General features: G+C 46.7%; 1 protein-coding gene across 2 annotated transcripts in view; it reads left to right on the top strand.

Moving 5' to 3' along the window:
• Positions 1-1,039: 1,039 nt before the first annotated feature.
• CUNH20orf96 (chromosome unknown C20orf96 homolog) overlaps positions 1,040-24,034 on the top strand; it is a 99,417-nt gene continuing 76,422 nt past the window's right edge. Inside the window, exons 1-3 of one of the 2 annotated variants that reach the window (XM_088467156.1) lie at positions 1,040-1,669; positions 12,437-12,575; positions 12,693-12,823. In XM_088467156.1, coding sequence (XP_088323282.1) covers positions 1,667-1,669; positions 12,437-12,575; positions 12,693-12,823 — 273 coding nt within the window. In that variant the 5' untranslated portion in view covers positions 1,040-1,666. Of the gene's footprint in view, positions 1,670-12,436; positions 12,576-12,689; positions 12,824-24,034 lie in introns of both variants that reach the window. The other variant, XM_088467155.1, reaches the window with a different exon arrangement.

The raw sequence follows: 24,034 nt of genomic DNA, 5'->3' as shown, positions 1-24,034 counted from the left end.
TGATCCGGTGGGCTAAGCCGTTCCATTCGGAGAGGATCAGCCCCTGCCCCCTGCAGGGGCCTTGAATGAAACCGAGCATATTCCAACATGTCGAATGTGGACACCATGGACCTTAGAACCTGAATTAACCCCCAGGACGCTGGCTCCCGCACCAACTACAAGCCCCTGGTGGTCTAGTGGAAGCGCAGGGTATGGAGGGCCTGCCTCCACAGCCAGTACCTCCGGTCTGTCCCCAGAGTCCAGAGGTTTGGAAGGCTGATGTGCGGATCACAGCAAGCGGGGGGGGGGGGGGGGGTCCAAGGGGTTCAGCACAGTGCCCTGACATTTTAACCTGAAAACAAAATTTCCTTTCCATCTCTCACCCTCATGGAGGTGCGAATGGAGAAATGCGAATTCAGTCTGACTGGTTCAGAGCGAGTTGCTAACTGGATTGCAAAATGAATTTGCTATGCGAATTCGAAGAGAAAACAGCAAATCACACCTTGCAATTCGCACCTAACTGGATTGACCCCAAAGTGTGAGGATTATTAATGATATAGCACACATGGCAGAACTCGCAGCTAAGTGAATCCGGCAGGAGGTGTGTCTAGAAATCATTTTTAAAACATTGACAAATATGTTGCAATCCATAGAGCAAATAGTCAGATATATGCTTCCACTATAAAAACAGCACTGGGTGGGAGATTATTGTTTGCTATGGGTTACAACACGCTATTCATAAGTATCCTCAATTTTCAAAAGACATCTGTCAGAGGGGTTACTTTGACAACATGTGTGTATGAGGAATGGGGGAAAGCCCTGCAGTAATGTTAGAAATTACGGCAACATCAAGTGTAGTTACTTGCAAAATACACCCAGCAGTGGTGGTAAATACAAATAAACAGATAATAGTATCAGACCACTTTACCTGCGAAATACTGCACTCACAGCATGTACCCATGACTAAACTAGTCTCTGTATGTCACTTGCTCCTGGCATTTACACAGACCGCTTCTCTTCACCACTTGCAACAGGTAAAAAGCCCAAGCCCGCCACATTGGCACACCGCTGAGGCGTGGGTGTGGTAAGATGGCGGCCGAATCCGTGATGTCACCTTGTTGTCAGGGTAACGGATTGACATTAACTTTTGAGAGAGCGGAGAGTCAGTAGGGAACTACAGAGAAAAACTCCTGAAAAGACAGACACAAAGGGACTTGGAGGAGACGTACAGTATTAAAGCGAGAGAGAGAGGAGCACGGAGCGGCAGAGACAGCCCCACAGACAGAAATTTGTACCGAAGGCAGTGAGCCCGACAGACATAACTCTCTAGACAGGTTCACATAAAACTCTTCTCAGCAGACTTCAGTCTTCAGACATGCTGGAGAAGTCTCTGTGAACTGATAGTAAATAGCCTGACAAGACTCTATATAGAGAGACAAGCTGACTGGTCTGAGCTCTGGAAGAGAAAGACTGACCAGGTGTCACTATAGAGACATTCTTACTGGCAGATAAGTCACTGGAGAGGAGACAGACTGGCTGACAATACTCTAAAATGGTGATTGTCAGATAAAGCTCAGAAGACAGACTGACTGATCATTTAGAGTTGCCTGTGGAGAAATCTGTGAGACATATACAGACTCACCACTGTAGGGGACAGAGACCTCTTCGGAGACAGACTGCTTTGTTCATGGTAAGAGATTATGACATCATACATTGGAAACGGTGTCTTGATGTGGAACAGACTGAAATGGAAATGCTGGATGTAATTTACGAAGCGCAAAGTGGCCCAAGTTGCAGCGCAAATCTTAATTCCCATCTTGCACCTTGAATTGTTCAAGTGCTCCAAGATTTTCTCTAAAGCGCATAGGTTTGCAAAACAAGATGGCAACATTTACTGGGAATCCGAGGTTTGCACAGGTGAAGGGGAGGATTTGGGCAGTGCAAGGGTAGTGGCTACAATTTGCTGAGCAGTGTAAAAGCGACATATAATTTTTCAAGTAATACCCCTTTTCCACTGAGTGAAAAACCCAGGTTATTGCTGAGTCAACCAGGGTCTGACCTCAATGGAAATGGATCCCAAAACAGTGACCCGGCAGTCCAACCTGGGAAGCAAGCAGGGTTGGACATGAGTAGGACCTGGGTTAAGGGGTAGAATACACAGGTAACCCAAGTTGGACGTTCCGGTCCCGTTTCCACATGGAAAAGTATAAAACCCCTTCAGTAGCCGTACCTGGAAGTGACGAGAGTGAGGGTGGAAGTGGAGGTTTCTGCCCACACTTTCCAGGAAAATAAGAAAGTAGCCCCCTTGCGGGCTCAGCGGCCAAGAATATATTTACCCTCTATGCCCACTTGGATGGTAGGGAATGATGTTGGACACTGGCTGATGACGTCATCGTACAGAAACAAGGGGATCTATCTCATTCCATTTCCACATGGGGAGATCCGGATTTCCTGGTGCTTGGAGATTATGGGGTAGATGTATGATAGCGGCAGTTAATGCTTCCTGCTTCCGGCACTTAACAATATAACGCTTCCTGCTTCGCCTCTTTACCGAGGCGAAGCAAGAAGCACTACCGATGTGATGTAAAAACATGTCATCGGCCGAAGAGGGGGAGCGTTAACTCCCCCCTCCGGCGCTACCCGCTAGAGACAGCAGCGCATCAGCCTAGTGCTGATGCGCTGTGTCTCTGTCCCGGCCTGCTCCACTGAGCATGCGCAGGATCTCGCAAGTATCGTGAGATCCCCGCGTGCAGCCTGGAGACGGCAGCAGCCCCAGCAGGGACAGCGCTGTCCTTGCTGTGGAGATAGGACAGCGCCAGGCTGTAGCTATAGATAACGACAGCTACAGTGGGCCGAACGGTCAGGCGAGACCGTTCGTACATGGCCCAGGCTAGCGCGTAGCGCCCCTGTCATTTACAGCCCAGGCCCCGATCATACATCGGGGAGAAGCGGTATCAGCGCACCTAATGTGCGCTTATACTGCTTCTGGGCTTCATACATCTCCCCCTATGTTATCTCCAAGCACCGTCAGAAGAGTTCCACTGTACACGGGTGCAGAGTGAACGTGACCAACCGTAGTGGAAACGGGGTTGGACCGTGTTCAAAATCCCAGGTCGGACCTGGGATCTTTAGTGTAATAGGGTATGATTACAATTATTGAAACAAGATAAAGTGGTGGTGAGGATTCATTTTAGAGATGTATCGCTTAGGGATGGACATCAGAAGCATGGCATCGAACGGTTGCTGGGCTTCTGACGTCAAATCCAGTGATGCGATGGAAACTAGCCATCGCAGCGCAACCGTGAAAACGGGGCGTGCCTATCTGGAAGGGACAGAGCCTTGTGGCTCTCCCTGTCCACTTCATTGAGGGGGCGTGCCCTGCAATCTCCGAGATGCTGGGATGCCCCCGGGCCCCCCCCTACACTGAGAATAGATGCTGTGCTCTGCTATGCTCACAGCCAGCCATCGGAATGCTACATCCGATGGCTAGCAACCATCAAATTCCCAGTATTCGATGGGAAAAGTACTTCCATCAAATCTGAAACATCAATGGTTGCTAGCCATCGGTTTCCGATGTCCATCCCTAGTATCGCTGATGGACTTCCATTTTTACTCGGCAAACTAACTTAAAATTTAACCTGATGATGCACTTCAGTGTAGAAGCACATCTGTAATCTGCAATCAGTGTACTACAGTTTCATATAAAAAAAAAGCTCCATGCGTAATAAAGACTGCTCCCGTGACCCTTTTATGAATCATTAAAGCAGAGGTCCCCAAGCGCGGTCTTCAAGGCTCTCCAACAGGTTTTAGATATATCCATGGTTGAACACAGGTGGTTAAAGCAAATTAACTGAGGTACTAATTAAGTTACCTGTGTTCAACCATGGATATCTTGAAAAGTGTTGGGGAGCACAGGTTCACACACTTAGGACCTGATTCAGAGCCGCCCTCGCTAGGATGCGTTTGCTCGTAGCTGGACGATTTTCGCTTTCTACACATGTGTAAGCATTGCAGTGTGCATGCGCGAATCAGTGCTAGAGATCGAGAAGTGTTCACTCGTTGCGCATAGACTGCCCAGCAGAGTGCATGACAGGAGAGGCTGTTTGTGGGTGGTGACAGTGGCTGTCCATTAAAAAATGGGGAGTGGAGGTGCGAACGCAGGCGTGCCTGAGCGTCTCAACGCCTTTACAGAGGCGTGCATAATTAAGAGGCAGCGTCATTGTACACGTCACCTGGTTGTATTTCAAGGTAGGGTACAGTCAACCTCAAGCGCTGCTTTAGTTTCCGATGGTACCCAATGTACCGATGGTTGCATACACTTCCTGGAGATGACATGCGCAAGTGGGCGTCTTAAGACAGGCTGGTGGGCGTCTACATACACAAAGCAAACACACGCCAAGACATACTGGGCGTGCTTATGCCTTGCCGTACGATCGCCTGCCGTGCCGTCACTTAGCCGAATTTGCATACGCTGGGTGTGAGCGAATGCATCTAGCGAGTGGGTCTGAATGGGCTCCTTAGTCCTTAGGACCGCAAACAGGGCATGTTTTCCAGGTCTCCTCACAGAATCTCAAGTGAAATAATTAGCTCCACCTGTGGATCTTTGACTACACCTGTGCACCTGCATAATGACTACACCTGTGCACTTGCTAGATGAACTGTTTTTTGAGAACCTCTTGCCGATCAATGTTCTGGAATTTAGAATGGTTTTCAGAGCGGGACAGCTGTTGCATACATAAATTATTAGGGAGGCAGTCGCGCTGCCATGAAGGAAGTCATTCTCCGGTTGATGTAGAGGCATCCTCCGCCTCTATCAATTTACATTCTGGGAGTGCAAAAGAGAAGCGGACTTCCTAAGCCGTCAGGACGTTCATTCAGGCGAATGTGCCCTACATTTGGATATCTTTCAACTCCTGGTTATTCCGATGCTGCCTGGGATCGCGGCTACTCACCTCTGCGCCGGCGTCCTTGGGCTTAGGTGTTCAGTCGCTGGGAATGGAGGTGAGTGTTAACTGAGTATTCTCCCTGAGGTCTGCTAGGGCTTCCGTGCGTGCGTCCTGGTTTCCGGGGTGCCGGGCATGGGCGCAGCCATGTTGGTCCATATCACCTGACTAGTCTCTTTTAATGGTAGTCCTGTGGTCACTCAGCTGATTCATTGATCAGCTACCCAGGGGTATTTAAGTCTGACTCCAGGAACAGGAACTGCTGTTCAACTTCGTTGTTCCAGTGACTGTGATACTCACCAGTGTTGCTCTGTGCTATTTCCTTCAGAGTGTTGCTTCAGCCTACTCACAGTTCTCCAGTATTGGGTGTCCCTGGCACAATCACCAAGTTCCAGGGTATTGCTCTTGCACTAGAGTGCCAGGCACGCCCCCAAGAATGACGGTTCCCATTTTGTCACTCTTGGGGGCGTGCCCAGCACTTACGGACATGCCGGGCAGCCCCCAAGTGTCGCGATCACTGTGAATGGATGCCGGATGAATGTGCCCGGCGTCCATTCACCGGCGGTGACCACTGCTCTGTCGGTTTTCCCACCGTGCGGCCCACGGGTTGAGGACAGAACCTATAGGCGATGCCCCACTGAAACAGCCTAGCGGGAATGCTATTCCAGTATTTAGTTCACCTCCAGTGTTCCAGCGCTCGCTCTGAATCAGGGCGTTTTTTTTTTTGGTAACCACCCACAGCTATAGCGAGCGGCCAGGTTGATGGTCGCGATGGTCAAGACCATCGCAACCATTGGGCTTGCGATGAGACCCTTGTGGTAGGGTCTCGTGGCCGCAAGCCCCAGAGAGCTTTCTGCTCTAACAGATCCGGAAGCTCTCCCACTGACATCACTGGTGATGTCAGTGGGGCCGCCCCCAAACGGCAAGCGTTCAGTTGGGAATGCCTCCGTTTGGCCGGCCACCCCCCCAGCCCGCCCACCAAACGGGGTGAGCTGTCACTGAACATCGACAGCTCGCCCCCTTTGGTGCGAGACCCGGAGCGACGGAGCACCTGTCGCTAGCCGGGTCTCGCGCATGCGCATGACGGAGCCGGCTCCGTCATGCGCATGCCCAGTGGGCAAACATCGACCCGGTTGCGAGCGCTCAGCGCTTGCGACCGGGTCTGAATCAGGCCCTCAGTTCCTTTCCAATATTCAAGTATTTAGTTTATCTGCAGTGTTCAAGTATTCAGTACATCTCCACTGCTCAAGTATTCAGTTCAATTCCTGTATTCTGTTCATCTCTTGTGTACTAGTAACAGTGTCATCCTGGTTTCCTCGTCTCTCCCAGGTACATAGTCAGAGGGACGCAACCTGCTCACTTGGTGCTGCGAAACTCACATCCTAATTGGAGGGGTCACTGGTGAAGACCACCAAGTGGGTTAGACTCCGCGCCTCTGGCTAGGTCTCACCAACACCTGGGTTTGACCTTTATTGGGGAACTAGGACTGTCACTTCCCTAGCCATCCGAACGCCCCGGATCACCGTCCTCCATTGAGGAACTCTTGCACCGGATCGTGACACTGGTCTTTGCTGGGGTTTGCCAGACATCGACATGACGGTGTCCCTGGCACAATCACCAAGTTCCAGGGTATTGCTTTTGCACTAGAGTGCCGGAGGCCTTTCTGGTGGACACTTTGGCGGTCCACTGGTCCTTCAAGGTCCTGTACATCTACCCTCCAATCTCTCTGATTCCTCAGGTCCTCCGCAAATTGAAGTTGGAAGGAAGCAGGGTGATCCTAGTGGCTCCCAATTGGCCACGAAGGGTGTGGTATGTAGACCTTCGATGCTCCTCTGCGTCTTCCACTTGCGGCCAGATGTTCTGTCTCAGGGCCCGTGCTGGCATCCGGATCTTACCCATCTCGCTTTGACGGGGTAGCTCTTGAGACATCTGTCTTAAGAGTTAAAGGATTCTCCAGGTCAGACATTAACACTATGCTTAATGCCCGTAAGCCAAAAAGGTATAAATCTACCGAACTCCCGGCGCTAATATTAAAAAATCGTCAATGGTGATAAGCAGCAGGTGCTTAGGAGTTTGGTGTGAACTCCAATAAGAAATGAACTCAAGAAAACGAAACAAACACTGCGCTGTAATCACGGCTGACTATGAACTCATCATACATGTATGATGATTTCATAGTCAGCCTTGATTACAGCGCAGTGTTTGTTTTGTTTTCTTAATGCCCGTAAGCCCTCTTCGGCTAGAGTTAACTATAGAGTTTGGAGGACTTAGGCTGGGTACATGGGTAAAGATTTTCCGTCCAAATATCCAACTAGTTGATTGGTTGGAATGAAAATCTGGTAAGGTATGGAAGCAAATGACAATCAGCAATTTGCTCCCAAACGCCGGAAAATGCACAAAAACTGTTGTGTGAACAAATTGTTTAGATCAAAAATGTAACAAACTTGTCTGAACGATAATTTTCATCTGTTTACTGGCATTTAGGAGAAAATTGCTGATCATCATTTACTCCCATACCTTACCAGATTTTAATTTCAACCAATCAACTAGTTGGATGGTTGGACATAAAATGTTTACGTGTGTACTCAGCTTTAATTTAACTGGTGTTCAACTAGAAATCTTAACCCCAGGTCATTTCGACTTTATCAAATTCTTATTTTTGCAGACAGGGCTGGATTTGGGCCTTCGCCTTGCCTCACTGAAAGAGCAGTTTTCACTTTTTTTGGTCCTCTTTCAGAAACAGATTGCACCTGATATTCTGACTTTTCTGCAAGGGGTCCTCCATGTACAACCCCCATTTGTACCGCCGATGGCTCCTTGGAATTTAGGCCCTCATTCAGAGCCGCTCTCTAGCGGCCGTACGCTCGTTCCGAGCGATGTTCGCACATCTGCGCATGCGTACGGTTTTTAGTACGCATGCGCGAACCAGTCAGTGTGGCTGAAAATCGTTTGTACGCTATATAGCGAGTGCCTGCTATTTTGAGTGACAGAATGAGGCGTATGTGGGTGGTAACAGGGGAAGGTGCTTGAAAACGGGGGAGTGGAATTCGAACGCAGGCGTGCTTAAAGGTCAAAACGGGCGTTTTAAGGGAGTGCATAATTAATACAGCAGCGTCATTGACCACGTCACTTGGTTTTTTTTAACTCAGAACTGCTCGCAAAATAGCGGTTGAAAAAACCAACCACAAGAATAGCGAGCAGTTCATACGCTCTACGATGTACTCGATTAATCTAATAAATAGCGGACATGACGTATGGTGCGAGCGGCCAGGGGGCGTTTTTATCAAATAAACGAGCGTATGTTTTGCTCGCTCGTTCAGACTTAGAGGTGTGAACAGACTGCAATTTGCGAACGGATCATTTGAATAGCCACCCCTTGTTTTTGAACGAATGACCGCAAATAGCGAACGGCTCTGAATCAGGCCCTTAGTCTCTGGTTCTTAGGGCCCTGCAAGCTTTGCCTTTTGAGCCCTTGGATATTGCGGACATTTCTTGGCTTACCTGGAAGACTGTCTTCCTCCTGGCCATAGTTTCTGCCCAGATGGGTGTCGGACTTGAGCGCTTTATCCTGTCGCTCTCCGTTTCTAATCTTTCATGAGGACAAACCTGTCCTTCGAATGCGACTAGGTTAACTTCCTAAGGTTGTTTCCAGGTTTCACATCAATCAAGAGATTTTGGTTCCTGCTTTCCAGGTTCTGGATTCTTCTCTGGATGAGGCCTCTCTTGATATCTTGCGGGCCCTCCAGATTTATGTAGATAGGACAAAGGGCCTGCATAGGACAGATGCTTTCTTTGTCCTGTATGACTTTCACAAATGGGGCTAACGACTAAGCAGACGCTGGCCAGATGGATCCGTTTGACAATTCAGGACACTTATGCTATGGCGGATCTTCCTACACTGTCCGTGGTGAGGGCTCATTCAAACCGGTAGGTGGAAACTTCGTGGGCAGTACGACGTGGTGCTTCTGCAGAGCAGCTTGTGTAGGGCAGCCACGTGGTCATCTGCCAATACGTTCCTGAAATTCTATTCCTTTGATACCTTCGCCAATCCTGGTGCGGTTTTTGGGGCGAAGGGTTCTTAGCACAGCCCAGGAGCGTCTCCTCCCTTAGGGGATTAGCTGTGGGACGTTCCAGCATAAAGCCTGTGGGCCTGATTCAGACCCGCTCGCGAGCGCTGAGCACTCGCAAGCGGGTCGATGTTGCTCAAGTGCGCATGCACCCGGGTCCATCGTGCGAATGCGCGAGACCCGAATAACGACGGCCAAGCCGTCGTTATGGGTCTCGCACCAAGGGGGGCGTGCTGTCGATGGTGATTGACAGCACGCCCCCTTTGGTGTGCGTGCCGGTGGGCGTGGCTGCCCAGAAGAAGGTGTTTCCATGGGAACGCCTACCGTCTGGGGACGGCCCCACTGACATCACTAGTGATGTCAGTGGGAGTGCTTTCTGATAGAGCCAAAAGCACTCCAGGGCTTGTGGCAGCGAGACCCTACTGCAGGGTCTTGTCGCAAGCCCGATGGTCGCGATGGTCTTGACCATCGCGACCATCATTTTGGCCGCTCGCTATAGCTGTGGGTGGTCACCCACAGTTATGCGAGCGGCCAGGAGGCCACTCCAAAAAGGAGCAGGGATGGCCCTGATTCAGAGCGAGCGCTCTGTCAGAGCGTCCGGCTCCGAATCAGGGCCTGTGTCCCATATGGAGGAAGAAGAAAAGGAGATTTATGTGCTTAACTGTTAAATCCTTTCTTCTATTCCATAGGGAACACAGGGCTCCCACCTTGACGCACCAGGCTTGTTGAGCTTGCTCTTTTTTTTTTGGTTCTCCTGGTCACCTATTTTGTGTACTTTGACCTAAGTGCATACCGATCTTCCTTCTTCTCCTTCTTGCTCCTTGTTTCAGGCTTGTTAACTGAGGTGGCCTCTGGCTGGGGGCGGGATATAGGGGGAAGGAGGAGCCTATGCTGTGCCTGACAAAGTTAACTGTGTGGTGCCCAGACTCCTTTCCACCAACCTATACCCAGCGTAAAGCCTGTGGACCTGATTCAGAGCTGAACGCTCTGACCAGAGCGCTCGCTCTGAATCAGTGCCCTCCTACCTGAAAATGGAGCGGCCTCCTGGCCGCTCGCATAGCTGTGGGTGACCACCCACAGCATATGTGACCGGCCAAAAAGATGGTCGCGATGGTCAAGACCATCGCGACCATCGGGCTTGCGACGAGACCCTGCGGTAGGGTCTCGCTGCCGCAAGCCCAGGAGTGATTTTGGCTCTATCAGAGCCAAATTCACTCCCACTGACATCATTACTGATGTCCGGCTTCAGACGGTAGGCGTTCCCATGGGAACGCCTCCGTCTGGCAGCCACGCCCCCGGCACGCCCACCATCGACAGCACACCCCCTTTGGTGCGATACCCCGAGTGACGTATTCCTCGTCGCTCGCCGGGTCTCGCGCATGCGCACGACGGAGCTCCCTCTGTCATGCGCATGCACAGTGGGGCAACATCGACCCGCTTGCAAGCGTCCTTTGCTCGCGAGCGGGTCTGAATGACCCCCTGTGTCCCCTATGGAATCGAAGAAAAGGATTTAACAGGTAAGCACATAAATCTCCTTCTTTTGGAGAAAATCAAGAAGTTCTATTTGCTGAAAGGAGTAGTATTAAAGTGATATGAAGCTGTACTTAAGATGTGCCATTTACACTGTTGCACATCACGCCTCTTTAGTTTTATTTACACAACCAGACACACTTTTTTTTGGAGGCCTCTCACAAGAGACCGTGGATGTGTTGTACCTGAGAGAGCTGTCACTATCCCCTGCTTTCTTGGCCGTTCTGAAAATGGCACATCTTAAGTTCAACTTCATATCACTTTAATACTACTTCTTTCAGCAAATAAAACTTCTTGAGTAGGGATGGCCACTAACCATCGATGGATAACCACCAATGGTAGATGGTTTTGCCACCGATGGTCGAATTGTAATGGTTCTCTGCCTTCAATTGTACAGAGCTCCCTGATGGTTTTTTATTCTTTCTATTAGAGATGGCCATTCAAACCATTTATAGTCCCCTACCTATGGGCAATAGGATTACCATCGATGGCGGAGATATGAATGGTTTCCGACCATTGATGGTAGCCATGGTTTCCTTTTCACGTTTGCAGACAGAGGGGGTCATTCAGACCCATTCGCGAGCGGCAGTACGCTCGCAAGTGGGTCGATGTTCCCCACTGCGCATGCGCACGACGGAGGGAGCTCTCCATCGCTCCGGGTCTCGCACCAAAGGGGGCGTGCTGTCGATGTTGATTGACAGCACGCCCCCTTTGGTGGGCGTGCCGGGGGGTGGCGGCCAGACGGAGGCGTTCCCATGGGAACGCTTACCGTCTGAAGCCGGCCCCGCTGACATCACTAGTGATGTCAGTGGGAGTGATTTTGGCTCTGATAGAGCCAAAATCACTCCAGGGCTTGTGGCAGGGAGACCCTACCGCAGGGTCTCCGTCGCAAGTCCGATGGTCGCGATGGTCAAGACCATCGCGACCATCTTTTTGGTCGCTCGCATATGCTGTGGGTGGTCACCCACAGCTATACGAGCGGCCAGGAGGCCGCTCCTTTTTCATGGAGGAGGGCCCTGATTCAGAGCGAGCGCTCTGGTCAGAGCGTTTGGCTCTGAATCAGGCCCAGAGTGCTGCATTTGCTGCGCAGGTCTACTAGACTGTAAGTCAGTAGCCCTGTGCCATTTACAGCTTACACACACATACAACACAGTGTGTGTACCAGGATGAGCTGGTCCATCTCGCTGACTTGACAGGCTTAGCTCAGCTTTCAGCAGACCCGCCTGGTCCCGGCACACATAAAGCAGTGAGTGCGCCAGCTGGGATGGATGGCCCACCCTGTTCTCTCTCCATTGGTGGCCTCCATTGGTCTCTCTAGCTGACTTGACAGGCTCAACTGACAGTCAGTAGCCCGGTTACGGCCCATACAGTGTGCTGTGATAGTTGTGCATCTCTTCTGTGCATCCGCAGTTGATGGTATTACTGCCCGCAGAATAAGCTACAAGTGTCCGGCCCGGCATTACCCCTCCAGCTGCATAGAAGTACAGAGGCTGGAGTCCCGCACTCTACAATAAAGTATTAGGGGGACAGCAGCAGCCTATTATAGAATAGTACATTGACTGTTCAGATAATGGGGAAAAGTATCACTTTTCTGAAAAGCTGAATCCGCAAATAGAGCAGCTTTTCAGAAGTGAGACTTTTGTTAATGAGGCATGATGAATGCCTCCCAAACTTTATTTGGACTCGCAGCAAGTTCAAATCATAATTATGACTAGTGATAATTATGTTTTGATGAACCCCTAAATGTATTTAATGAACAATTTACAGAATATGTGTCTGCAATAGAAGATATGCCAGATATAACTGTGTTTTGGATTCACGTATGGAAGACTTGACACCTCACTCAAACCCCAGAAGTCTGCCCTGTTAAACCCCACAAGCATGCCCTGTGACTGTATGCTTTTTCTTGTTGCTCAGGACATCGGCAAGAAGCAGCGGTTTAAAAGCAGCGGGCATTGCTTTACAGCTTGTAATCAGTTTCCAAATGTCCAACACCAGACCCACAGACATACAAGAGAGACAACTGCAACAGACAAGGCCACCACACATCCTACAGGTAATAGATTAAAGCTCTATAAATAAACCGCAACAAACAAATGTATAAGCCAATCACAAATCACTACATATACTTTCCAGTTTGTATATTAGCTGTTATTTTGTTTGTATTTAGCAGTTTTGCTACACATCAGTAATAAGCACAAAAGAAGAGAGAGACACAAGCCCCTGGCTTCAACAACATACCGTCAGCTAGGAAATAATGATGTAGTGAAAGAAAAGCTAAATGGGACCATCCCTTCACTGCTGGTATGTGTGATTATATTACATTATATATACTTAATATTAATCTATTTCCACTTTTTTATACTGACATTTCCTGCCTAATGCCAATGGCCTTACTGTGCAAATGTGAGTAATGACAGATACCGCAACTCGTTTAGTATTTTAAAAAGAAAGCTGATCTACCATGCACACCTTATGCTGACAGGCATCCTTTCTTTTTTCATATGTACAATAAAGGCCGGTACACACTAGACGATGTCTAGTGTGTACCGGCCTCGTTAGCGACGGGATCCGGCGGGGTGCCGGTATCAGCAAGTGCGTACACACTTGTGATACCAGCAGCGACGGCGCAACAGCAGGGGCCATACTGCTTTCGAATGGCCCCCGCTGCATCGTCAGCGACATATCTAGTACACACTGGCCGATGTGCCCGATATGACGTCTGATCCGCCAGATCAGGCGACATATCGTCTAGTGTGTACCCGGCATTAGACCACAAGGAAGTGTTCTAGTCATGTACAAGCTCACAATATAAGAGTATAGTTTCCAACACTCCCGAAATGATTGAGAGACAACTACAACTGAATTTTTGGGATGTTTCATGGACTCTTGAAAGTGTAGGGCACACTCATGCCTCATGCTCACCTCCTGGTAAAAGGGTGGGTCGTAGGGTTATCAAAATACAATTCTCTGTGAATCACGTCCTCTTAGCCTCAGCCCCTCCATGTGATGGCATTGCGTTGCAGGATGTGGGGAAAAATGCAGATCTCTAACAATCGGAATATATGTAAATCATCGGGTTTGCGCACACGTCTGAATTAGACCCATTGCATTGCCTGGGAATGCCAGAGTTCTCTGCTAATAAGGGGACGTCATACGTCTTCTTAAAGAGACTTGAATATGTGTAAACATTTATGACAACTTCTACAGCAAGTCATAAATAGAAGTAAAAATGACAGTACTATAGTGAAAAAGAATATTGAGAAAATATCACTGTAGCTTGGCATGTGACAATATACAATAGCACCACTATAAGACTCAAAGGGGGAGATGTACTAAGCTTTCGAAAGTGATAAATTGGAGAGTGATAAACTACCAGCCATTCAGCTCTTAACTGCCATGTAAGGATACTGGATTTTAACCTCTATACGCACCTACCTTTACCTTCTAAACCCTGCCTATAAACCTCTAAAATTGACGCTATTTGCGTACGCAGTCATACAGTAAAATAAAGACTTTAGACCTTGAACATGTGTTTCCAAAGCACAAAGTATTATTCAAGTAAAGTACAGTCAGTTACACGCTGTGATCTAAGTACAATTTAGCGCAAAGAATTATATAGACCCAAGATACAGTTATACATACGCACGCGCTTTGGACCAGATATCGGCATCAGCAAGAAACCTCCGTCAATCGGCAATCAGCAAGAATACTCCAGACTGGGTCACAACACACACATTTATACTCTTACAGAAACAGACAACACAATAGAGAGGTTTGTTGCCGATCCCATTGGTTCCCAGTGCGGGTGCATCTGTTACAGGGTATTTAACAGGTTGATTCAAATGGACACAGGTCAGCCTCCGACAGCCTATTGTCACCTCTATTCCCCCTGCATGCAAATCTAAGCTGTTTCACAAAATACATTTTGGTGCTTTATATCTCTACGGTCCATAAGTTGAGAATGCATGTTGCGATCTTCACACCGATGATACCGGAAAGCTGTTGAGAAAGTGCAGATCAGTATAATACCAAACACGGCTTACTTATCACGTATTAAACCTTAGATACCAAAATAGCCTTTATTTCACAGCATTTGTAATGAATAAAACTTGGGTCTTATTCTTTAAAGCTATGGAACCTTTTATGTGAGTGTGCATTATGTAAGTATTAGGAGTTTGGGAAAAGACGCTAGTTAGGTTTATCTGATTTGGGGCAGATGTGCACGATTGCAGCTAATAAACAGCGTTCGCATGCAGGATATTGTGTATTCGCTAATGTGTGTCATCTTAACAGCGCAACTGTGCGTAATGTGTGGTGTTTATGCATGAGATTCTATTTATGATGGATTTAATATATATATATACATATATATATATATATATATATATATCTCATTTCTTACTAACATTTTCAAACTGCAATGCAAATGTGTTATGGGCAGTGAGCTTCACTCTCAAACAGGGTGGAGACCCCCAACCTTGCTGGTGCCAGCCTATCTGACAGTGAGTTTAAAAGAGCAGATTTAATTCAAGTGTCTGGGCTATATTACAATTGCCACAGCTACACCTGTCCACAAGTGGGGTCTCTCCATTTACATGCAAAAACACCCACAGTTCCTGGTGTATTGTTCTTTTCTAATTCCTTTTCTCAGGAATCTGTTTTTCTAGTTGCTAACTGATACTGTGTTTGTTTTGGTATTTCTCTTTGCAAGGTTGTCCCCAGAATGGGCCTATCATGCCTTCTAAAAAGATTATCAAAAACATTGCCATCTGTACTTAGCTCGTGAGTTGTAACTTAAAATGGCGCTGGTCGCAAAATGGCGTCTTGCAGATTCTTATTTTTAAGATGGAGTCTGGTTGTCATTCGCAAGATGGCGTCGCTCCAAGCTAATTTTACACTGATTCTGTCTCAGCCACTAAACCAGCTTCGACAGTTCACCCTTTGATAGCGAACAGCATGCTATTACACTCTGATTTAAAATTAATTTAGGCATACATTTATATATTACTTAATGTTATTAGGGGATGGCACAAGGTGGTTCTTAATTCATCAATAATGTGTCTCTAGGAGGGGACATAAAACTACCATTATACGCACACCGCGGACCTTAGGAGATCATGTGAAAGATGTGGGGATGCACCAGTCCTATAAAGGAAGTTTTGATGGGGAATAGAGACTTACATCATCTAAGATGTTTGAATGAGAAAAATAAAATTTTAATAATACTTTTTATGCACATCTAAATATAATACATTATATGATGGTATTTCTAGTTCAGTATTCATATGGGCATTACTAACCACCATCATAATTTTGCTCTTCCGATTTACCTTATTTTTACATTTTCCACACTTCAGCACATTACGAACACACTTGACACATATGCCAATTACTATGATGACAACCAGTATAAGGATCAGGAGTTTACCTATGCTTGCGATCATTTCCTGGACCCACTCCCCTAGACCTGAGAACCACTTCACTGGGTTCAACCATGAAACCCATTCCTCTACCTTTTCTTCTACTTCAGCCACTGAAGCATGATGGTTCTTCCGAAATTCCCATTTCAGCTGCAGAATTTCATCCATCTTTTGGTCTATTACCTCCTTGGGATCGCTGGTATCATTGGTGACATAGGTGCAACACTTCACTCCAAATTGGGTGGCCAAAGTTACGCAATATCCTCCAGTGACAGCGGTTAAATAATTTAACACTAGCCTGTGTTGCACCAGTTCTTTCTTGTACGCTTGCAATTCCCTACCTGTATACCTGAAAGTGTCATCATACATCTCGGTGATATTATCTATCAATTTTGCAAGGTCCTGAATATATCTAAAATTTAGTGTACCCCGAGCGATCCTGGTGGGATCCAGTGCTACTAAAACTTGAAAGCCAGTTGTCTCACTAATTAACTGAGTGGCTATATGCACATCACCAGGTATCATATTTATTTTGCCTCTGTGTTCATACTGTGTGTGAAGATATGGTGATGGTGTGTTTTTATGAATACCGAGCATTTCAACATGTGTGAGGGTCATAACCTCTGGGACTACTCTTCTCAGGTAACACAACAATTACGGTACTAAGATTGGTCAGACACTCCCCTGATTTGGCATAGCACTCCTCCTCCTGACTCCACTCCATCAGCACTGCCATCAGCTCCCATCTCCTCTATCGGTCCTCCATCACAGAAACATTTGTATCCCCAAACAGATCATCATTGCTGGAGGCACTGATCTACACATTTCTTTAGCTCCGGTATCTCACCGCACCTTTTAACCCTCCCGGAACAGGCTCGCAATCAACAGGTTCACGTTATCTGCCTCGACTCCGCCCCGTATCTCCACCGGTTGGTTGACCTTTCTACAGTGAGTGGAATGGGCATGGGTATCTCTGTCAGCCACCTTCAAGGATGTGGTACTCGTCAACACCTGATACGGACCTTCCTACTGATCTATCAGACAACCTGAGCGTAAAAAATTGGATCATAACAAATTCTCCAGATTCAACATCATGACAGTTTTGCTTCAGACATGTTAGTTAATAACATTTACAATTTCAGTTGTTCTTACTCATCTTCGTGAGATACTGCACAGTAACCTCATTATCATATTTTCACATGAGGCTGCCTGTTAAACAGCATCTCAAAGGGGGACAGATAAAAAGACAGTCTGGGATGATCTTGATATTAATACCCATCACCTTACACATGTTCTGGAAGACGTCACCTGTGAAATGAGTACCCCTATCACTTTTAATAATTCTAGGGATATCGTATCTGCATACAAATTCCTGCAATTAAATCCTGTTATCAATAGCTACTGCTCTAAATATTGCCTGGGCCCCTGGGTTGGACAGTATTCCGAGTATTTGACCTTAGCCTGGCATGGCTGCCATTTGTCCTTAGCAACCTTGTGTCCTGTGTGTGAGAGATAAAGCACAACAGTTTAATATCATTTAAACATGACCTAAATACAACAATAAATCGTCCACATTTTACATTAGAACAGATGCATTGGCAGGTTGAAAAGATTGTAAACAGTCATATAAGGCCTGGGAGAAGATACTGGGGTTGTCTATGAACCCATGGGACACTCGTGTCCATGTGTAGTGTACACCTCCCCCTAGGTGGGAAAAGAAAAATATTGACAGTCAGGGTGTTAGGGCACAGGGAAGGAAGCAGAACAGAGATTGGGTATCAGTTACATCAATTACCATTACCAGTTTTTCCCTAGTACTTCCCGTCAACCTGTCTATCTGCAGACCACAAGTTTGACCCGACTCCTAGCGTTGGCTCCCACTCTCCAATAAAGCATTAACGGCCACAATTGGAGTTGGTGCCTGTTGGAGATTTCCTGTTACTATCTGGTTTGGGAGTCCCACATTCTTCACTTTGCAGTACTTACTTAGGTGTCCCACTTGGTTGCAGTTAAAATATTTTTGTGAGCGGGGTGGATGAAAGGATTGTTGTGGGAGTTGAGCAAGAGGGAAAGGTGGTGGGTATGGGTAAGGATATTGAGGGAAAGGATATTGTGGGGGGTATGGAGTTTGTGGGTAGTATGGGACTTGTGGCTGTGTGTGATAAGTGGGGTAGGGCTGTGTGTGCAGTGGCATGGGATTGGTGAAGACGTGTAACTGTTCAGGTGCAGGTGTGTGTGGGTGCATGTGTGTCTGCTGGCTGTGATGTTACCGTCATTCCTTCTAGAGCTTGAATACTGACAGCCATTAGTTTCTCGCTCTGGGTCTCTCTCTTCTTTGAGATGTTTTTGTCATGTTCTATGGCGGATTCTATGAGGGTATCTATTGTGACTCCCCTCCAGCCAGGTTGTGAGGTCTGAACCCGAGTATTTAAATTCTCTTTCAGACTGTCCATGAGTACCATGACTATCATTCCCCTGTGGTGAGTGCTATCTTTAATATCTTCTAACCCAGTGTACTGGGTGATAGCCTGCAGAGCCCGGTCGCAATAATCTTCTGCAGATTCACTCTCCTTTTTGTTTTATAGTGAAAATTTTGTTCCAGTTAATAACTACTAGAAAATATATACCCAATTGAGTTATAATTCGGGAAATGTTACCTTGGTTCACTTCATCTGTTAAGGGAACGTCACTATCCAATATACAATCTGTGATAAATTTTGTCACGTCGATATTGCGTGGTAGACAGGCCCTTAACACCACACGCCAATCTTTGTTAGTTGGCTCATGAGAACTACCCAAATTCCTCAAAAATCTTTGACATTTGGCTAATTCCTTTTTTTGGATCAGGGAAATCATTCATGATGTAATTTAGTTCCGCTCTTGTCCAAGGACAATGCATTACCACTTCCCTTGTGGGCACTATTCCGTTCGCATCCACATTTCCATTCGGAACAGTCATTGTCCGAATGGGATGCAGACCGGCCGCGCTGCTACCTTTGACCTTATTACCTGGCTGGAGGTTTAGTCTGTTGCTGCAACGTATAGTATTAACAACTTCCTCTACGAGTGCAGAGGATGTTAGCACTTCCCGTGCTGTTACTGATGGAGATGGTGGCACCCTTTGTGATTGTCGTGGTGCAGCATCTAACATGTGTACAGCACGGGAAATGGCAGACTTAACAATAGGCTCATTATCCACATCATAAATATTTTCCTTATGGTTACTTAAGAGAGGGTACAAATTGCTTGTTACATTTTTATGGGTTTTTTCGATAACTGTACCTGCACCCCCATCCACATAAGGTGGTGGTGGTGCACGTGAACTGCTGGCAATACCTTCCGCAACGCTACCGTGCTGCAAGTGCGCGCCATTTTACGGCTCGCACTCATTGCAATCCAGCGCCGCAGGTGTATTTGCTGGCAATGTGTTCGCAACGCTAGTTTGCGTCGCTTGCACATTTTTAAGCCACGCATCCCCTTCATGCTGCCACAATTTTAAACATTCAGAATATTTTACCTTTTTCTCTCGGGAGCGCATCAGACTGATGTGATCCCGGACATTATCCAATACATCTTTATCAAAACTACCAATTCTGGGAAACGGTCTAACACTCTTCATCGTTATTTTAAACCATACGTCACAATACCTTATTGCATAAGCACCGTACTTAGTATGCATAATACGATGGGCAAGACAGTCAAGATACTTTCACTTACCTGCGGACACCTTTGAAAAAGGGTGTATCCGCGAACCCTATGGAGGACTTCTAGACGCCTCCACTCACCTACGGAAGTAAAGGCCGCTTCCACTCAGCAATCCCTTTTTGACTACATTTCAACTGCTAGGGGGCAGCAAAGTACCCTTTGTTTTCCAGTTGATTTTCGTCCACCCTCTCACCAGCTCACAATCATAATCTAACCAAAATTATGCTGTTCAATTATATCGTTCAAATAAGCCTAACAGATCACACACATTGATTACTGAATGCTATAATCACACTGGGAGTCGAACCCTAACAAATATAACAACCCATACACCTGCTTTGTGTAAAGTAAATGGTAAGCTGCTACTGAGTCACTAGGCCATTCGTTACGCCTAGCACTTAAGGGTCCTGCGATACCCTTAGCATTTAGGTCCCGTGTTACACCCTAAACAAGTACTCACAGTTACACACTTTTTTCCTGCGCAGAAAAATACACGTTAACCCAGTTATTGGCAACAATTGACAATGTGACCTTATCGGCTTTGTTTAAACACGTGGCAGCACTACCGGAAGTACGTATACGCTATTGTGCGACTAGTCGCTTACACAATAATGCGACTACTACACAACCGTATGACTTAACGTTAGCTGCGTACGCAAAAGTGCGTCTTTATTACGAGCGCAAAAATGCGACTGCCATGTGTGCAATACTGCTGCGCCTTTTTAGCGTGAAATTCTATCAACAAAGGGAAACAAACTTTTTCCTTTCTTGCCCCTGGATTCTAGTCAGCGTCCCTTGCTCACACGATATCGGGTAGCGATCTCTCAGCATCGAGTGGTTGCAGGTAAACTGCTTGTGGCCACTATCCACCCTTTGGTGAGATATCGATAACCGTAGGTATATCATGTGAGTAGGTAAGTGACCTCACACTACAAGCCCCCAACTAAGGATACTGGATTTCAATCTTTATACGCACCTAGCTATACCTTCTAAACCCTGCCTATAAACCTCTAAAATTGACGCTATTTGCGTACGCAGTCATACAGTCATACAGTAAAATAAAGACTTTAGACTTTGAACATGTGCTTCCAAAGCACAAAGTATTTTTATTCATGTAAAGTACAGTCAGTTACACGCTGTGATCTAAGGGCCTGATTCAGAGCCGCTTTTAAGCGGCCGCTCGTTCGGTCCGAGCGATGTTCGCACATCTGCGCATGCGTATGGGTCGTAATGCGCACTGCGCCAACCAGTCATTGCGATCGAAAATCGAGCGCTCGCAAAATAGCGAGTGCCTGCTAATTTGAGTGACAGGATGAGGCGTTTGTGGGTGGTAACAGGGGAAGGTGCTTGAAAACGGGGAGTGGTGATCCGAACGCAGGCGTGCCAAACGGTCAAAACGGGCGTTTTAAGGGTGTGCATAATTAACAAAGCAGCGTCATCGACCACGTCACTTGGTTGTTTCTTAGCCTGAACTGTTCGCATGATTGCAGTAGGAAAATCCTACCACAAGCACTGCGACCAGTTCAGATGCCTTTCGATGTATTAGATTAATCTAATAAATAGCGGAGATGACGTAGGATGCGAGCGGCCAGGGGGCGTCTTTACAAAATAGCGAGCGCATGTTTCATTCGCTCGCTCAGACATAGAGCCGTCAACAGACCGCAAAGAGCGAACGCTCAATATAAATAGCCGGCCCCTTTTTCTGAACGAGCGAGCGCAAATAGCGTCCGGCTCTGAATCAGGCCCTAAGTACAATTTAGCGCAAAGAATTATACAGACCCAAGATACAGTTATACATACGCACGCGCACGCGCTCTGGACCAGATACCGGCATCAGCAAGAAACCTGCTGCAATCGGCAATCAGCAAGAAGACTCCAGAGCGGGGTCACAATACACACATTTATATCCTTACAGAAACAGACAACACAATAGAGAGGTTTATGCTGATCCCATTGGTTCCCAGTGCGGGTGCATCTGTTACAGGGTATTTAACAGGTTGATTTAAATGGACACAGGTCAACGTCCAACAGCCTATTGTCTCCTCTATTCCCCCTGCATGTAAATCTAAGCTGTTTCACAAAAGACATTTTATGCATGAGATTCTATTTATGATGGATTTAATATATATATATATATATATATATATATATATATATATATAATTTCTTACTAACATTTCAAACTGCAATGCAAATGTGTTATGGGCAGTGAGCTTCACTCTCAAACAGGGTGGAGACCCCCAACCTTGCTGGTGCCAGCCTGTCTGACAGTAAGTTTAAAAGAGCAGATTTAATTCAAGTGTCTGGGCCATATTACAATTGCCATAGCTATACCTGCCTACATGTGGGGTCTCTCCATTTACATGCAAAAACACCCACAGTTCCTGGTGTATTGTTCTTTTCTAATTCCTTTTCTCAGGAATCTGTTATTCTAGTTGCTAACTGATACTGTGTTTGTTTTGGTATTTCTCTATGCAAGTTTGTCCCCAGAATGGGCCTGTCTTGGCCTCTAAAAAGATTATCAAAAACATTGCCATCTGTACTTCGCTCGTGAGTTGTAACTTAAAATGGCGCAAAATGGCGTCTTGCAGATTCTTATTTTTAAGATGGAGTCTGTTTGCCATTCGCAAGATGGTGTCGCTCCAAGCTAATTTTACACTGATTCTGTCTCAGCCACTAAACCAGCTTTGACACATGTTACATGCTGTGTTTGAAAAATGACAGGAGCTGATTGGTTGGTAGTTTATCACTCTCCAATTTATCACTTTACAGAGCTTAGTACATCTGCCCCAGTGTCTTAGAAAATAAAGAGATATAAAATCATGTAAAATAAATATAAAGGATGTGGCAAAATAATTATTTTATTAAGAATTTTGAAATTGAAGTGTTTTAAATGTCTTGTATAAATTGACATTGTAGTACTGATACAAACCTTTAGATGTCAGCAAAGCAACAAGAAATAATAAATCACCATAATTTTATTAATATGCAGCTATTGAGGCAATCCAGTTAGCCGCAAGGGGTGCGAATCGGTCGCGTTTTGCTGTTGCCACGGCATTGAAATGCCGGCAATGGCACTGCAACTCGCTGCCCTCTTTCAGGCTGAACTCGCTCAATTTTGTATGCAGCCCTATGGGGCTGCACACAGTTTTGAGCAAGTTCAGGTTGCCATCAAGTGCGGCCGTTGTGTGGCTTTTTTCCACACCAAGTTCTCTTTACAGTCCGAATCGCACACAGATATACAAGTGTCACATATCAAATTAATTAGCACAGAGTTGCACGAGACCTGCATGGCGTATTGAGGCTAGATGAGCAAGGACACATCTGTAGGACCAGGAGAATGTGAAAATGGAGAAAGAGAAAGTATGTTGTATATAGGGGATGTAATTGGGTAGTATAGCTTATGGAGGTCATGTGGGTGGCTCGGGAATTTGATAAGCTTGTCTGAAGAGGTGAGTTTTCAGGGAACACTTGAAGGTTTGGAGACTAGAGGAAAGTTTTGTTCATGGGAGGTGTGGCCGGGTCCCAGTCCTGCAGCCAGCACTCTCGCTCCCCCACTTGGCAAAGATGTCAGCCGAGGCACTGAAGGGGTTAACCCTCATGCCGTGGCGCCATCTTTAAATGGACAATTGAGACACAGGGTGCCTATCTGAAATGTTTTTGTGGTGTCTGGCCACAGAAGATATACAAGTTTAGAGACAGTTTATGAAGAGACATTCTGTGTATTGAGTATGTGCTACTGTTGATTTTTTATTTCTATTATAGCCCCCAGGTTAGTCTGTTGCACCCTTATGTTATACTGGATGTCGGTGCTGCGCATTTCCAGTTTTGTAAACTTATAGCGCTCCCACAAGGCTATTTTAGCGGGGTGCCGCGCCCTGCTCGATTTAAAAAGGGCTGAATGTGCCCTGCTTTTTGGGCAGTATCCATTTAAAACAACCTGTTGGGTGCCATTCACATGCGCTCGGCATCTATTCAGAGACAGGAAAACTTGGGGCACGTCCCCAAGAGTGATGAAAAGGGTGGTGCGTCTTAGAGACATGCCGCCTTTTCTCAAGGCCACTCCACCTTTTTGGCATGGCTGCACATAAGTACCCCCCTTTAGGTCCAGTACCCTGGCCGTCGCCGAACCTAGAGTGAACTCTAAACTTACTTGATTCAAGATTCTTAAGCACATAAATCATATGTTGGGATATCCCTTGGAGAATAATGGAGATCGACTTTTTAACTTCTTGCGGGGTGTTTACCCACCTGGTTGTCTTTGGGGGCTGCATCATCTCTCATTACATTGTATTACAGGCCATGGAAGTACGTCAGGGTATACAGGCAGGCAGAGTGGAAGTATGGTAGGTAGCGTTCCCGCTAGGCTGTTTTAGCGGGGCGCGGC

Source organism: Taudactylus pleione, unplaced genomic scaffold, assembly GCF_031769625.1.
Source record: "Taudactylus pleione unplaced genomic scaffold, aTauple2 ptg000069l, whole genome shotgun sequence".
In the NCBI taxonomy this organism is placed as follows: domain Eukaryota; kingdom Metazoa; phylum Chordata; class Amphibia; order Anura; family Myobatrachidae; genus Taudactylus; species Taudactylus pleione.
The sequence above is the reverse complement of the archived record's forward strand: the minus strand, read 5'-3'. Positions and strand labels throughout refer to the sequence as shown.